General features: G+C 45.9%; 1 protein-coding gene across 6 annotated transcripts in view; it reads left to right on the forward strand.

The window, feature by feature from the left end:
- Nucleotides 1-7,811: 7,811 nt before the first annotated feature.
- Nucleotides 7,812-14,234, forward strand: part of TSC22D3 (TSC22 domain family member 3) — a 64,562-nt gene continuing 58,139 nt past the window's right edge. The window contains exons 1-2 of one of the 6 annotated variants that reach the window (XM_084790417.1): nucleotides 7,812-8,073; nucleotides 9,681-10,112. In XM_084790417.1, coding sequence (XP_084646543.1) covers nucleotides 9,796-10,112 — 317 coding nt within the window. In that variant the 5' untranslated portion in view covers nucleotides 7,812-8,073; nucleotides 9,681-9,795. Of the gene's footprint in view, nucleotides 8,074-8,499; nucleotides 8,517-9,133; nucleotides 9,326-9,472; nucleotides 9,616-9,680; nucleotides 10,113-14,234 lie in introns of those variants that run through there. The other 5 variants (XM_084790419.1, XM_084790416.1, XM_084790418.1 and 2 more) reach the window with 5 other exon arrangements.

The following is a 14,234-nucleotide window of genomic DNA, read 5'->3' on the forward strand; positions in this document are numbered from 1 at the left end:
AAAGGAAAAGGGCTGAAAGCAGAGTCACCACCTGGATGTCAGCGGTAGCTGCCTGGGGCGGGAGTCAGTGTTCTCCCGAGCTATTAAGTTTGTGTCATGAAAATGCACCGATAGAAGGGGAAAGCTAAGAAGAAAACTTGCTCTTGGATGGCAAAGTTGTGGGCGAGCTCTGAGAATTCAACATACCATCCTACACCGTCAGTTTTCCAAAATCATCTTTGTATTCCCTTTTCAATAAAACATTTATGTTCATATGCGCAAGCCGTGATAACTCTGGCAAACGGGAAAACTAGACAATTCCCCGCCTTTCATTCCTTTCCCCTGACACCCAATTTCCCCTCTAGAGGTAAGTGCTGTCAACGTTTTAGTTGGAAGCCTTCCGCAGATGAGCCTGAGCTGTGTCAACTTAAGCAACAGAAAAAAAAAGTGTGAATTCTGTGGGGAGTAAACCTTACTTGTGATAGAAGGCTGAAAAAACACCAACGTTAGAGTAAAATAAAGGGGTATTTAAGGAAGCTCCAACTTGTTGACTATAGGAGGGGGCTGACTTCTCTGAAATCTGCTGTCCTGAGAAGAGAAAAAGGAGGGGGAAGAGGAATGGGGGAGTCATGAAAAAGTAGAAATTCTTTCTTTCTTTCTTTTTTTTTTTAGACAGGGTTTCTCTGTGTAGCCTTGTCTGTCCTGGACTCACTTTGTAGATCAGGCTGGCCTCGAACTCACAGAGATCCGCCTGCCTCTGCCTGCGAGTGCTGAGATTAAAGGCGTGCGCCACCACTGCCCAGCAAAAGTAGAAATTCTTGAAGACAAGGACTGGATACCACTATTACGCTCTGACTCCTATTACTACTACTACTTTTCTGATTCTTCTTTCTGAGACAGGGTTTCCTGTCTGGCCGTCCTACAACTCTCTGTGTAGACCAGACTTACCTTGAACTCATACAAAGATCCTCCTGCCTCTGCCTCCTGAGTGCTGGAATTAAAAGATAATGGCGACTATTTGCTCCACTCAATGAGGAGGGAAAGCAGTCCTCAACAGAAATCAAGAAATCTGATGCATATGCACATTTATTCACTTTTTTGTTTGTTTTTCGAGACAGAGTTTCTCTGTGTAGCCTCGGCTGTCCTGGACTCGATTTATAGACCAGGCTGGCCTTGAACTCACAGAGATCCACCTCCCTCTGTCTCCCAGAGGGCTGAGGTTACAGGCATGTGCCACCATGCCCGGCTCATTTATATACTTTTTAAAATACAGTGCCCTCTCACTTGTACACAACCATATGCAAATATAACTCCGCATATACACAATATCAACAAATGCATATCAAAAACAGGTGACACATTTCCCAGAAATATATCCACAGTCACAAGGAGGCAAATACTCTGTATATATTTAATTTTACTACTGTTATGCATTTAAAAAAATATTTTATTTATTATTTATACATATTATGTCTGCATGTACACCTTCCTGCCAGAAGAGGGCACTAGATCTCATTGTAGATGGTTGTGAGCCACCATGTATTTGCTGGGAATTGAACTCAGGACCTTTGGAAGAACAGACAGTACTCTTAACCTCTGAGCCATCTCTCCCAGCTCCTCTTATGCATTTTTTTTAAGTTTGTTGTGTGTTTTGCTACGAGAGAGGGAGAGAGATGTGAGAGTCACAACATTGTTGTGTGTAGGGCAACTTCAAGTATCACTTGTCAGACCCACGTTGTGTGAGGCAGGGCCTTGTGGTTCAGCACTGCATGTGCCAGGCTAGCTGGTCTGTGGGGTCCTGAGGCTTCTCTGGTACCTGGCTGTCTTAGTTAGGTTCCTTGATGATGTAATTGGTTTTTTATTTTAATCAACTTGAGGAGGAAAGGGTTCATTTTACCTAACTCTTCCAGGTAACACTCCATCATAAAGGGAAGTCAGGGCAGGGACTCTGTGCAACAACCTAGAATCAGGAACCAAAGCAGAAGCCATGAAAGAGTGCTGCTTACTGACTTGCTCCCTCTCTTTTTCATGCACCTGTGATGGTTTGAATGTGTATGGCCTCCATAGGCGCCTATATTTGAATGTTTGATCCCCAGATGGTGAGACTATTTGGGAAGGATGAGGAGGTGTGGCCTCATCGAGGAGGTATGTCACTGGGCATGGGCTTCAAGGTTTCCAAAGCCCACACCATTCCTCGTTAGCTCTCCCTCAGCTTCATGCTTGTGGATCAGATGTAAGCTTTCGGCTTTTTTTTTTTTTTTTTTTTTTTTTAGACAGGGTTTCTCTGTGTAGCCTTAGCTGTCCTGGACTCGCTTTGTAGACCAGGCTGGCCTCGAATTCACAGAGATCCGCCTGCCTCTGCCTCCCGAATGCTGGGATTAATTAGGCATGCGCCACCACGCCCGGCTTGGCTACTCTTTCCAGTGCCATGCCTACCTGCCTGATGCCACACTCCTCTGAAACTGACCGCAAGCTACAAGTTCAAATCTTTGACGACTTGACTTGGTCATAGTCTCTTCACAGTAATAGAAAAGTAGCTAAGACAATATCCTAGGGCCACCTACTCAGGCATGGCACCATCTACATTGGACTAGTTCCCCCACACCAATCAGTAGTCAACAAATGCCCCCATAAGCTTGCCTTAAAGAGGCATTTTATCAATTGAATTCCCTCCTCTCAGATGACTCTAACTTGTGTGTCAACTGAAAAAGAAAAGCATGGACTCCCATCTTCCTGTAGGGGACAGGAATGGCAGAGGCATGCCAGTACTGTGTTAGGCTTTATGTGTGTTCTGGGGATCTGAACTTTTATAGTCAGGCTTGTGTGAGCAGCGTTTCCCCAACTCCTTATGCTCACTCTTTTTTTTTTTAATCTTGGCAATTTCATACATGTATGCAATGTATTGTTTTGCCTGCAATGACGTCTGTGGCCCACATGTGTGCACGTGTGTCCTTGAAGGCTAGAAAAGGCCATAGGATCCCATAGGACTGGAATTACAAATCTTTCTTCACAGCCTTGTGAGTATTGGGAAGCAAAGCCCTCCTGGAAGTACATCCAATGCTCTTAACCACTGCGCTATCTCTCCAGCACCCTCTTACTTTCGGTGCAGGTCCTTTCCTTCTAACACATGCATGTATGTTGTAGCTTTTAAAGTCTTTGCATAGAAAAAGTAAAATTCTGAGACTAAAAATGGATGGACACTAAGATCATCTGGCTCAGCCTTCTATCGGCAAACAGATACACATCATATTTGAGATTTTCGTCTATTTGATGCTCCTTGAGGGACAACCTTAAAACTTTGCCCAGTTTCCATCTCCATGTTTCATTTCTTGTCAGTCCATCAATCAACAAATTTCTCACTGAACATTTCCCAGGCCAAAGCACCGTGCTAAAAAATACTTGTGGAACCAAAGTAAATGTCCAATAACCGATGAATGGATAACAAAACTGTGGGGCTGGAGCTATAGCTCAGTTGGTACAGTGCTTGTCTAGCATGCATTAAACTCCAGGTTTTAACTCAACATCCCATAAAACAGACATGGTGGCATGTTCTTGTCATACCAGGAGTCAAGAGGTGGAGGCAAGAGGATCACAAATTCCAGAGGCAACTTCACAGTGAGTTCAAAGAGTTCCAGTCTTGAACACTAAAGTCTCTGTCTCAAAAAAAAAGTGTGTGTGTGTGTGTGTGTGTATGTGTGTGTGTGCATCCATGTATGTGTAGTGTATATGTGTATGTATATGATTATCCATGTGTGTGTATGTGTAGAGCCAGACGTTATTTAGATTACTTACTACCATATCTCTGGAAACAGAGTTCTTTCCCTGAACCCTTGGCTAGAATGGCTGACCAGAAAGCTCTGGGGATCTACCCTTGGTGCTCCCCTTCACTTGGCTGCTTGTCTCCAGACTCCATCCACCTTCTGCCTGGGATTACAGTCTTGTGCCAGCCTGTCAGGTTTTTTGGTTTACGTGAGTGCTGCCATGCTTATCCTTTTATGGGAGTGTTGGAGATTGGAACAAGGTCATCATAGAACAGGCACGTTACTGACTGCTGCATCTCCCCGGCTCCAGAAATAATTAACGGTTTTATGCCACATTACGCTTATTTTGAGTGTCTTTCAATAAACTCACATCCATTATTCTGAAGTTATCACAGTTATCAAAACTGCATCTAGAATCTTGTTTTTACTATATTACCAAGCAGGCATACACTTTTCTATTTTGTATATTTTGAAATCTGTACTTCTGTATGATTGATTTCCTTTGTAATCCTATGTGTTCATAAGCTTCCCTATACTGGCATAATGATGTGTGGCACAAAATAGAAAAGGAAGGTTATGACCACCCCGGTCTAGATTTTGTACCATTACCAGCTTTACAAGTCTGTCGTACGAAGGTGTGTGAGTTTTAATGAATCTGATTCCCTCTGTGAGGAGACGCTAACAAAATTGAGTATTGATGATATGAAATGAACTTGTCTACAACTCCCTTGGGTATATTGATTTGAACCTAACTACACTATATGTGCTTAAAGGGCAGCTACTTATAATCCAGATATGCTGTATCTTCTTTTTGGAGCTCAGTGTCCGGATCTAGTAAATGAGAATGGTGGTAGCATCTAATGCCGAGGGTTGTTGAGATAATTAATTTGTATGACGCCTAACATAATGCCTGGCTCATGATGGCCCTTCAAAACTGCACTTTTCTGCTTGCTGCCCCATCGTATAAATAAAAGTCTTTTGATATATTATACAGTAAAGTATTTGATGCATATTTGCCTCTGTGAATGTTCAATCTTCTTAAAACAGATGTTTCACTTTGTAAATATTTGATGAGCCTTCATTTTAAAAGTCACCTAATAGATAAGAACACAAGCTCTGGGGTTGGGGAAAATGTACATTCAAATCCTGACCCCAACATGTATTCCTTGTAGAACCTGAGAGCATCTGTAAAATCTGCAAGGTCTTGTCACCACTGAAATCACACCTACATCATGGTATTGTTGTGAGACGTAAATAAGGATATATACACACATACATATATATGATATGTGCATCTGTGGCACATAGTTAGGACCCAATATATGGTGTTTGTCCTTTCTTTTTCTTTTTTATTTCTTTTCTTTTTTGCTTTTGTTTGTTTGTTTTTGTTTTTCAAGACAGAGTTTCTCTGTGTGTAGCCTTGGCTGTCTTGTACTCACCTTGTAGACCAGATTGGCCTCGAACTCACAGCAAGCAATTCGCCTGCCTCTGCCTCCCAAGTGCTGGCATTACAAGTGTGCACCACCATGCCCTGCTCTATCTCTTTTCTTAATAATTATCTAAAGCAAGTCAAATTTATGGTCTTTTATGTAGCCAAAAAGTCAGTTTGAATGTTGGGATTACAAGTGTAAGCCACCACACTAGGCTCAGGACAAATTTTTTCCTTAATACTTTATATTGTGTCCCCCAAGATGTGGGCTCTGAATACCTTGCCAGCTCTCAAAGTCCATCGCTCCCGTTTTATTCTATAGTAACAAAAAACTCTTTTGGAATTCACAAAGGATCCTAACAGCCCCACTATTCTCATCCACAAACCTCACTCCACTAGTGCTTGATTTTCAAGGATTCTACTTACAAATTGTGTGTTTTATGATGGTGCAAAAGTCAATATGTGTTCAAATTTAGGATTTGGATGGTGGGAAGCTCCCAGTAAGCCAGAAGGCTAGGAGGGTCATATGGGCTCCGGTGTTGCTAAGCTACGGTGCTCAGCGAACTAAGTGGAGCCATTCCATTTTTAAATTTTATAACATTTGTATTTATAATTTTATTTTATAATATTTTCAGTTCATGGTGAATTTGTTATAATGAATCCTTACTGTAATTCAACCACGGAACATGTATAGATTGCCTTTTCGTCCCAAAGTCAGCGCCCCTCCACCTACTCCAGCACACACTGCTACGTGCCCACCAATCACTAAGTGTCTATTGTGTACCACTTGTAGTAGTAGGCTTGGGTTTTGTTTGTTTACTGTTTTTTAAAGATGCTGGTGATTGGACCTATTCGTGTTATACAAGTACTCCACCACTGAGCCATATCCTCAGCCCTTAACACACTTGCTTGTGAGCACATATGAAAAAGAGAGCTTGATTCACTCAATTGTTCAGGTTGGCCTTGAACCCATGACCCTCCTGCCTTAGCCTCCCCCAAAGCTGGGGTTTCAGGCCAGTACCACCAGACTTTGGAGTGTATCTTATTTACCTCTGAATTTTTATTAATGCTGTACCTGGCACATGACAGGTGCACAGTAAATGGCCGCTGAATTGTGCCAATAAGTAGATGTTTTTCTTCTACACCACTTTTGCCTCACCCTAAAAGCTACCATCTTTGTCTGATAGCACCCCAGACTCCCTACTTTTTAAGTTTATACAAGAACATTTGCTTGGACTCTCTCCAGCCAATCCAGTATATGTCAGTAAAGCAAAGCCTCACAGAGGAGAGCCAAGGGGGCCTTCCCTCCCAGAGGTATGCAGTCTGTCAACACAAGCTGGACTTGTGTGCACACAAATGCCAGCTCTCTGAGCTCTATCTCTATACTATCTAGATTCCTCTGTATCTCAACTCTATTTGCTCTTGATCAGCCTTGATATGATGTGTAAATCTGTACTGAATTATTAACAATACTGCTTTAGAGCAAGGACTACAATGGGGAAATGTCAAGGGGACAAAAATCTTGGATTTAACAGTGTGCCAAATGCCAAGAAGGAAATACTTCCACCAGGGCCTCATCCCAAGGTTACAGAAAGATAAGAGGGTTCAGGCAAGCATAGAAGCAAAAGGCCTAATTGTTCCCAAAACACAAATAAACATTTGTGGAAGTAATATATTTTATTATAACATTTAACATAAAATAATTGTAAACAAGAAGGAAAATAATAAACACTGTAATTAAAAAACATTTCAGTAGGCTATAAGTCCACACAATGCAGATGAAATTTTATATTCTACTACCTCCTCTGGCTTTTATCCAAGAACATTTAAAAAAAAAAACTAGATGAAAGAAGAAAAAAAATACAAGAAAGCGACGTGATGGGCTTTTAAGAGGGTGAAAAAAAAGAATTTTCGTAGTCTGTGAGGGTTAATATGTACCCTCAGTTATACTGTTCCACTCGATAACCAATGGCCTCTTTAATCCCGGCCTTTGGGATCGTCTCAGGAACCAGAGATACAGCAAAGTGTGAGATTTCTAGCCACTACAACACAAGAGTACTTCCCCAATTACCCGCATTTGGGGCCCCCATGTCACAGTCACAGGGACTGGGGAACAGGGGTGAGTTGGCTGGCTGCTCTTTGCTCCTAATTAATTACAGGGCCGGCTTGAAAGTTCATTTTTTTCCTATGAGGTGGGCTTTTTGAGACAACCTCATTATTTAGTTCAATCTGACCTGAAACTCACAAGCGTCCTGATTATGCTTATCGAGGAGGAGCTGGGATCTTGGAGTGAGCTGCAGCAGGCAGGCTAGGAGATTTCAAATGGATTCACGTTAACTCTCTACCAGGGAACTTTATTGACATAGCGGGACTCCTGTCCAGACTTAGTATCCCAATGGATCCTTCCACCAGAAGGCACCTGTAGTTCAGATTTTGAGCAGAAGATGGCGGTTGTATACTGCTCTATTTCAAATGCCTTGGGTTCTCACATGAAGCGAACGAAGGGGGCGGGGCGGGGGGGCGTTGTTAAGGAGTAGGACCTAAAAGAACTTTATCTTCGTTTAACACAAAACCTGAATATTGTGTTTGTGTTTTAATTTTTCCAAGGATCAAAAATGGCTCAATCTTCCACTTTGGACATATTCTAAGTGCCGAGACACCCTAAAAGCCGCCCTATTTGATCACCTTGCGCGTCCAGGAAGCTCAGAGAGGAGGGGTATTAACCCGCGGCACTACGCTGACCCCTATATCTGCCCTTTCGCTATACCTCCGCTTGACGCCTATGCTCCCAGATCCCTCCGCCGCCAGGAGGGACTTGTCACTCCTCTCCTGACTAGGCGTGCAGACAGTCGCAAGGCAAGTGTCTGCGAAGAGCGGAGGGCACCAGATCACCTGAAGAGGCAGGTAAGGGGTCTTTGAAACGCGGGGGTAGGAGTTTTGAGAAACAAGAAAACAGGGGAAACGAGGGAGGAAAAAGAGGGGGTGCCGACGTGATAGGGGCTAGAAATAAAACGAGGGAAATAAGGGTGGAAGGAGGTCGAGGCCGGAACAGAGAAAAGGGAGCGAGGGGCGGCCAGAGAGAAAGGGTGGGGACACGAGAAAGGGACTAGAGGAAAGTCAAGAGAAAAATCGAAGAAACGAGTTAAGAAAGTTAGAAAAGCCGCCAAAGGACCGAAATAGCGGAAAGAGCGGGAGAAGAGCGGCGAGGAGACGGGGCGTGGAGGGGGGGCAGGCCAGAGGGAAGCCCCCCCCCCCCAGCGGAGTCAACGCAACCTGAGGGAGATGGCATCGAGTGGGGCGCGGGGTTCGGAGCCGGTCGCGAACCAGAGCACGCGAGAGGGTGACAAGTGAGGAGGGAGAAGCGGGCACGGAGAGTCTGGGCGTGTTTGTGGGACCTTGGAGTTGGAGGTTTTTTCTGAGGTGCTCTTGGCGTTTTCTAGCACTTTCTGAAGTCGCTGCCGCTGACTTCCCAAAAAGTCGGGCTGAGTGGCGTGGCGTGGTGGTTTAAAGGCCAGGGCATGTCAGGCCCCGGGCTGGCCCTTCTGTCATAGGAAGCCTCAGCGGGCGGGCGGGCCCGGCAAGGCAATTTTTTTGCCATTGCCCTGAGCTCGAGACCCTTGTGAACGGGGCGTCGGTGGGGCGGCTGTGGCGCGGGGTGAGGGGGGGGGATGAGGGATTGAAGGGAGCGGCTGGGGGCGCTCCTTGGAGGGAGAGTTGGACATTTAACGCGAGGAGTGCCCGTGTTGGGCAAGGCAGGCAGTGCCAGAGGCGCGCTCAGCTAGGAAACGCTGGGGCGAGCTCCTGAGGAGCGTGGGTGATCGTGCGAGCGGCCGCGTGGGCGCTGAGGGGGGGGGGGTGCTGGAGTCAAGCGCGCCAGGGGGCCTCCTAGCCCAGTTAAGGAAGCTGCGGGCGGCAGCAGCAGCGGCGGCGGCAGCAGTAGTAGTGGCGGCAGCGGCCGCAGCAGCGCGTCCTCCGCCTGCCCCTCCGGGCTAATTTAAAAGCTGTCAAGGCCCCCGGCAGGGACTCCTTGGGCTCGCACACTCGCTCTGGGTTCCTGCCACCGCTGGGTCAGCGGAGCCCGCGGGCCACGGAAGAAGAGGCTGGGAGGGCGCGCCACAGGCGATCCCTTTCTGCCCGCCCTTCCTGCCCGTTGCAGGTCCGCCCGGGAGCCTTGCTCGCACTTGGGAAACTTAGGACTGCCCCCGGGGGTGGGTGGGGTGGGGTGGGGGGTGTTTCGTGGTGGTGCGTTCACGAGTCTAGGGGGAGCTGCTGAGGGGACGGCGTGTTGGGAGCGTGGGTGGGGGTTGTAGCGGGCGAGCGGCCCGGGCTTCCAGACCAGGGGGAGGAGAAGGAAGTGGAGCCCAAAGGATCCGCTGGGAGCTGTTTGTCCAGCTGTTTCTCTTCGCACCCTGAGCTGTACAACCAGAAGGGGGCCCCGAACTGAAGGTGACCGGCATATTTTTTATTTATTTATTTATTTATTAGGCGCTAATTTCCAACTCTTCTCACAGCTTGACTTTTCCAGGCACCCTGGAGTCCCAAAAGGCCAGCACTAGCTCCTCGGAGGGTGCGCACCTGCCAGCCGCCCCTGACCTCCCTGAGCAGGCAGCCGCCAAGCCTGAGAAGATGGCCCAGTCCAAGCTCGACTGCCGCTCACCTGTCGGGCTTGACTGCTGCAACTGCTGCCTGGATCTGGCCAACAAAAGCGATCTCCAGAGAAGTGGCAGCGGGGAGAACAAGCCCGGCAGCCCCACCGTGAGCAACTTTCGGCAGCTGCGGGAGAAGCTGATCTATGAGAACCTCAACGCCGACAAGCTCAACAACATAATGCGGCAGGATTCGCTGGAGCCCGTGCTTCGGGACCCCTGCTACCTGATCAACGAGGGCATCTGCAACCGCAACATCGACCAGACCATGCTCTCCATTCTGCTCTTCTTCCACAGGTGAGGAGCTGGCCATAGAGCCACGTGGGAACATGTCCCTGCTGGCACCAGCCTCTGCTGGATCTTCTCACCTCTGACAAGGGGATGGGGGCAAATCAGGAAGGTCCCCCGGGATGTCGGGTGGGGCTGGGAGGTGGGGTCAGGCTCCTAGGCTGTCCCGCCTGGATCTTTTGGCTAGTTCGAGCTCAGGGAATTCTAGCAGGTGTAAGTGTATCTTGAGTGGTGCCTGGAAAGGTTGGCACAGTAGGGCCCAGACGGTGGGGTGGCTCCATATGGGTTGAAAGTAATTGTGAGTGCACCGTGTTGAAATGTCTATAGAGCTTAGAACGTTTCTGTCCTGGGGCTCTCTTAGGAATTTGAGTTCCACCCTACTCAGTGGAACAGAAACTGGCCTGACTGTTAAACTACCGACCATCATTGACAGTTAGGACAAGTAAAATGTCATTAACAAATTGGGCTTCTGACAAGGAAAGGTCAGGGATGAGGCACAGGAAAAACCAGAAACCTATGAGAATTTTTGAGATGGAGAGGACCCGGCCACCTCTGAAGATTACGGCCTTCCATTCTGAATACAAATGAAAAGCAACCCCAGAAGAAACTAGTTTTGGTTTTTTGTGTTTTTGTTTTGTTTTGTTTTGTTTTTTTGGAGCGGGGAGCTCTTTTAGAGAGTGGCAAAGGTGAGCAAGAGGGGGAGAAACCTGGAGAGAGCACTTGCATTTGCTCCAACTGGGAAACCAGGGGCTCTATAGGGCTTTGGTGAAGTGAGAGGGTGGGAAAAAAATAGGATCATTACTTTGAGCACTTCAAGGCCTCTATAAGACAGGAGAGTGGCTGAATCTGCCTCCTTGTGTGCATGAGATTTTTCTAGAAAGTCCAAAGGCAAGAATGGGAAAAGGGAGGAGATCAACAGTGGGAGTGCTCGAGGCAGCTGCTATCCACAACAATTAGGTACTCTGTTATTAATGACTTAAAACTGAGATAATTTAGAGGCAGGAACTTCAAGAAACCCTTCTGTGGTTTTGTGTTCTTAAAGGAGAGAGAGGGGGTGGGGAGAGAGTATGTGTGTGTGTATGTGTATGCATGCACAGGAACATGTGCCTGCATGTGCATGTGTGCAGACTGGGGTGGATTTTATTCTTGCTTAATGACACAGGTTATGTAAGAGCGACAACTCTGCTATGGGAGATCTGGGTGGTAGTACAAGTTATGCTTCGATTTGTATGAGCCTGAGCAAGAGATCCAACCTCAGTGCTCTCTCTGCAGCACTTTCTAGTTCTCAGATTCTGGGTTGTGGGCTGGTTGTGTGCCCAAAGTGATGAGAAATGCTGAGCACCCATGCATTACTTGCATGGCAGTGAAATCCAAATAGGACCTCTTAGAAGCTATGAAATGAAGGAGGCACTCATTAGCCACCATGAATGTGTTTACCTCCTTGGTCCAAAGACAAATCCACTGTCTCCTCAGCCCCAGTGATTCCTGGTGGGGACAAGCAAGGCTGCTGACTTAATGTTGTCCTAGCAAGTTGCATTTCTGAGGCATTCTTAATGCCATTGAAACATTTCCTCACTTATTTCACATTAGGCTTCAAATTATTTCATGGTCTAAAATGAAGCCAAGCTATAGACAGAACAGGTTTCAAGAGAATCTTCATTTCTGGTAAAAATAGTCCTAGAAGTGTATTCAGCTCACAGACTGAAATCTTGTAGAGCATGATCCTTAACTGGCTTGTAATGATCTGCTCACCGGCATAGCTCAGATGGAGAGTGGCAAAGGTTAGGGAGAGCACTTGCTAGCTCACTTTTGCTTCAACTGGGAAAATGGGCTCTGCTGGGGCTTTGGTGAAGTGACAGGGTAATTTCTGTCTCTGTGCCTTAGGAGGGTCTGACCTGGGTGAAGTGGGAAGCTGAGTTTGCAAAAAGATTTCACATTGTGTCACAGCCCTGGAATATTCTGGTTGTTTGAGTTTCTTGAAAGACTTCCTTTGCCATCTACTTCAGTTTTGGGGCATCTGGTTTTTGGCAAAGCTTGGAAATGCTACTGAATAGGAATGTTAAAGGCACACTGTATGAGGGAAAAGAACAAAGTAGGGGGATATGCACCTGACAGTGGCTCCTGGGACCCAGGCAACTCAGTGTTCTCTACTGCTATCTCAGAACAAGCTAGAAGGCTACCAGGCTTCTTTGAAGCTCAGTAGTGATAGAATCCTTTGGTAACAACCTAATAATTATAGTAGGATAAATCACTCTCTTTCCTTAATGACTGGTATTGGAGATCCCAAACTCAGTCTAGCCTTTGCACAGAATGACATGTTCTTTGCAAACTAGAAGACTGTTGTTGCTGGCTATGAGGTCTCTCCAGTGTCTAGGCTGGACAGCTTGCTATATGAACATTTTCTTTCTCGCTTCATTCGATTCCCTAGGTTTCTACATGTATAATCCAACCATAAATTTCACTTCTGTTCCATTCGCAATAAGATGTTTCAGGTCCCTCTTTGAGTGTGTTTTCCATTATAATTTTTCAAGGCCTCATCTACCAGAGAAGCCAGTCTTCCAGCCCCTTATCTTGTAGCCCATTCTGCTATGTCAAGGCCTCCAACATTCTTGGGAAGAAGACACGGCACATTCATGATTTGTATCTGATTCATCTATTTTGGTCTGTGCCTATCAGCCAGCTTAGGCCTTGATTTTCTTAGAACAAAGAGTGCAAGCAATCTGAGGGTAGGGCTGTGGTTTTTGTTTGTTTGTTTGTTTTTGTTTTTTTGCTTTTTACTTGGTTTCTTCTTGGCTTCTACTTATGCAGCCAATACTCAGCAAAGGGGTTTGGTTTGGTCCTGGTGATTATGGCTAACTACTTAATTGTTGATGTACTCTGAGGTAAAGATTTCACAACTTGAACTTGTGAGGGGATTGAGACCCGGTTTCCCTGTGTAGCCTTGGCTGTCCTGGACTTTCTTTGTAGACCAGGCTGGCCTTAAACACACAGAGATCCGCCTGCCTCTGCCTCCCTGAGTGCTGAGAATTATAGATGTGTGCTACCACACCTGGCTCAACTTGAACATTTTTTTTCCAAAACAGGGTTTCTCTGTGTAGCCTTGGTTGTCCTGGGCTCGCTTTGGAGACCTGGCTGGTCTTGAACTCACAGCAATCCACCTGCCTCTGCCTCCCAAGTGCTGGGATTAAAGGCGTGCACCACTATGCCAGGCTCTACATTTTTAAAGTTTGTTTTAATGGTTTTGAGGGGTGTGAAAGAGCATGTGTGCACACACAGAGAAATTACATAGCTGGTATGGGTGCTAGGAACCAAACACTCTTAACCACTGAACCATCTCCCCAACCCCACAACTTTAATCATGTGCTAGAAAATCCTTACTAGTGTTTTTTTTTTTTTTTGCGGGGGGTGGGGGGGTGGGGGGGGTGGAGGGGGTTTTGGTTTTTTGAGACAGGGTTTCTCTGTGTAGCCTTGGCTGTCCTGGACTCCCTTTGTAGACCAGGCTGGCCTCGAACTCACAGCGATCCGCCTGCCTCTGCCTCCCAAGTGCTGGGATTAAAGGCATGCACCACCACTCCCAGCCTCTTAATAGTGTTTAAATGTGGATTTTTTTTCTCTTTCAGTTTTAATTACATGTGGTAAATAATAGTATGGTAGAAGTTCTGGTGGAGTGTTTGTACATATAGGAATCAATGAGAATAAGTGCAGTTTTTGATATGTAAATGGTACTATTTGGGAGAAGAAATATATTTTAAACACCATCCCTTCAATCTTGTGTAATATAACTAATAACCAGATAGGATTAATAGCTAACAATTATTGTTTATTTATAATATATACCAAGAATAGCATATGTATAATCTCATTTAATATTTATACCAACCCAATTATTAGCACTGGTTTTCTTTACTTTTTTTTCTTTTTTGTTTTTGTTTTTTGTTTTGTTTTGTTTTTTCAAGACAGGGTTTCTCTGTGTAGCCTTGGCTGCCCTGAACTTACTTTGTAGACCAGGCTGGTCTCAAACTCACAGAGGTCCACTTCTGCCTCTGCTTTCCCGAGTATTGGGATCACAGGCCTGTACCACTGCACCTGGCTTAAAAAAGCAAAACAAAACAAAACCAAAAAAAACACAAC

This window comes from Acomys minous (genome assembly GCF_964271855.1).
Source record: "Acomys minous genome assembly, chromosome: 7".
In the NCBI taxonomy this organism is placed as follows: Eukaryota; Metazoa; Chordata; class Mammalia; order Rodentia; family Muridae; genus Acomys; species Acomys minous.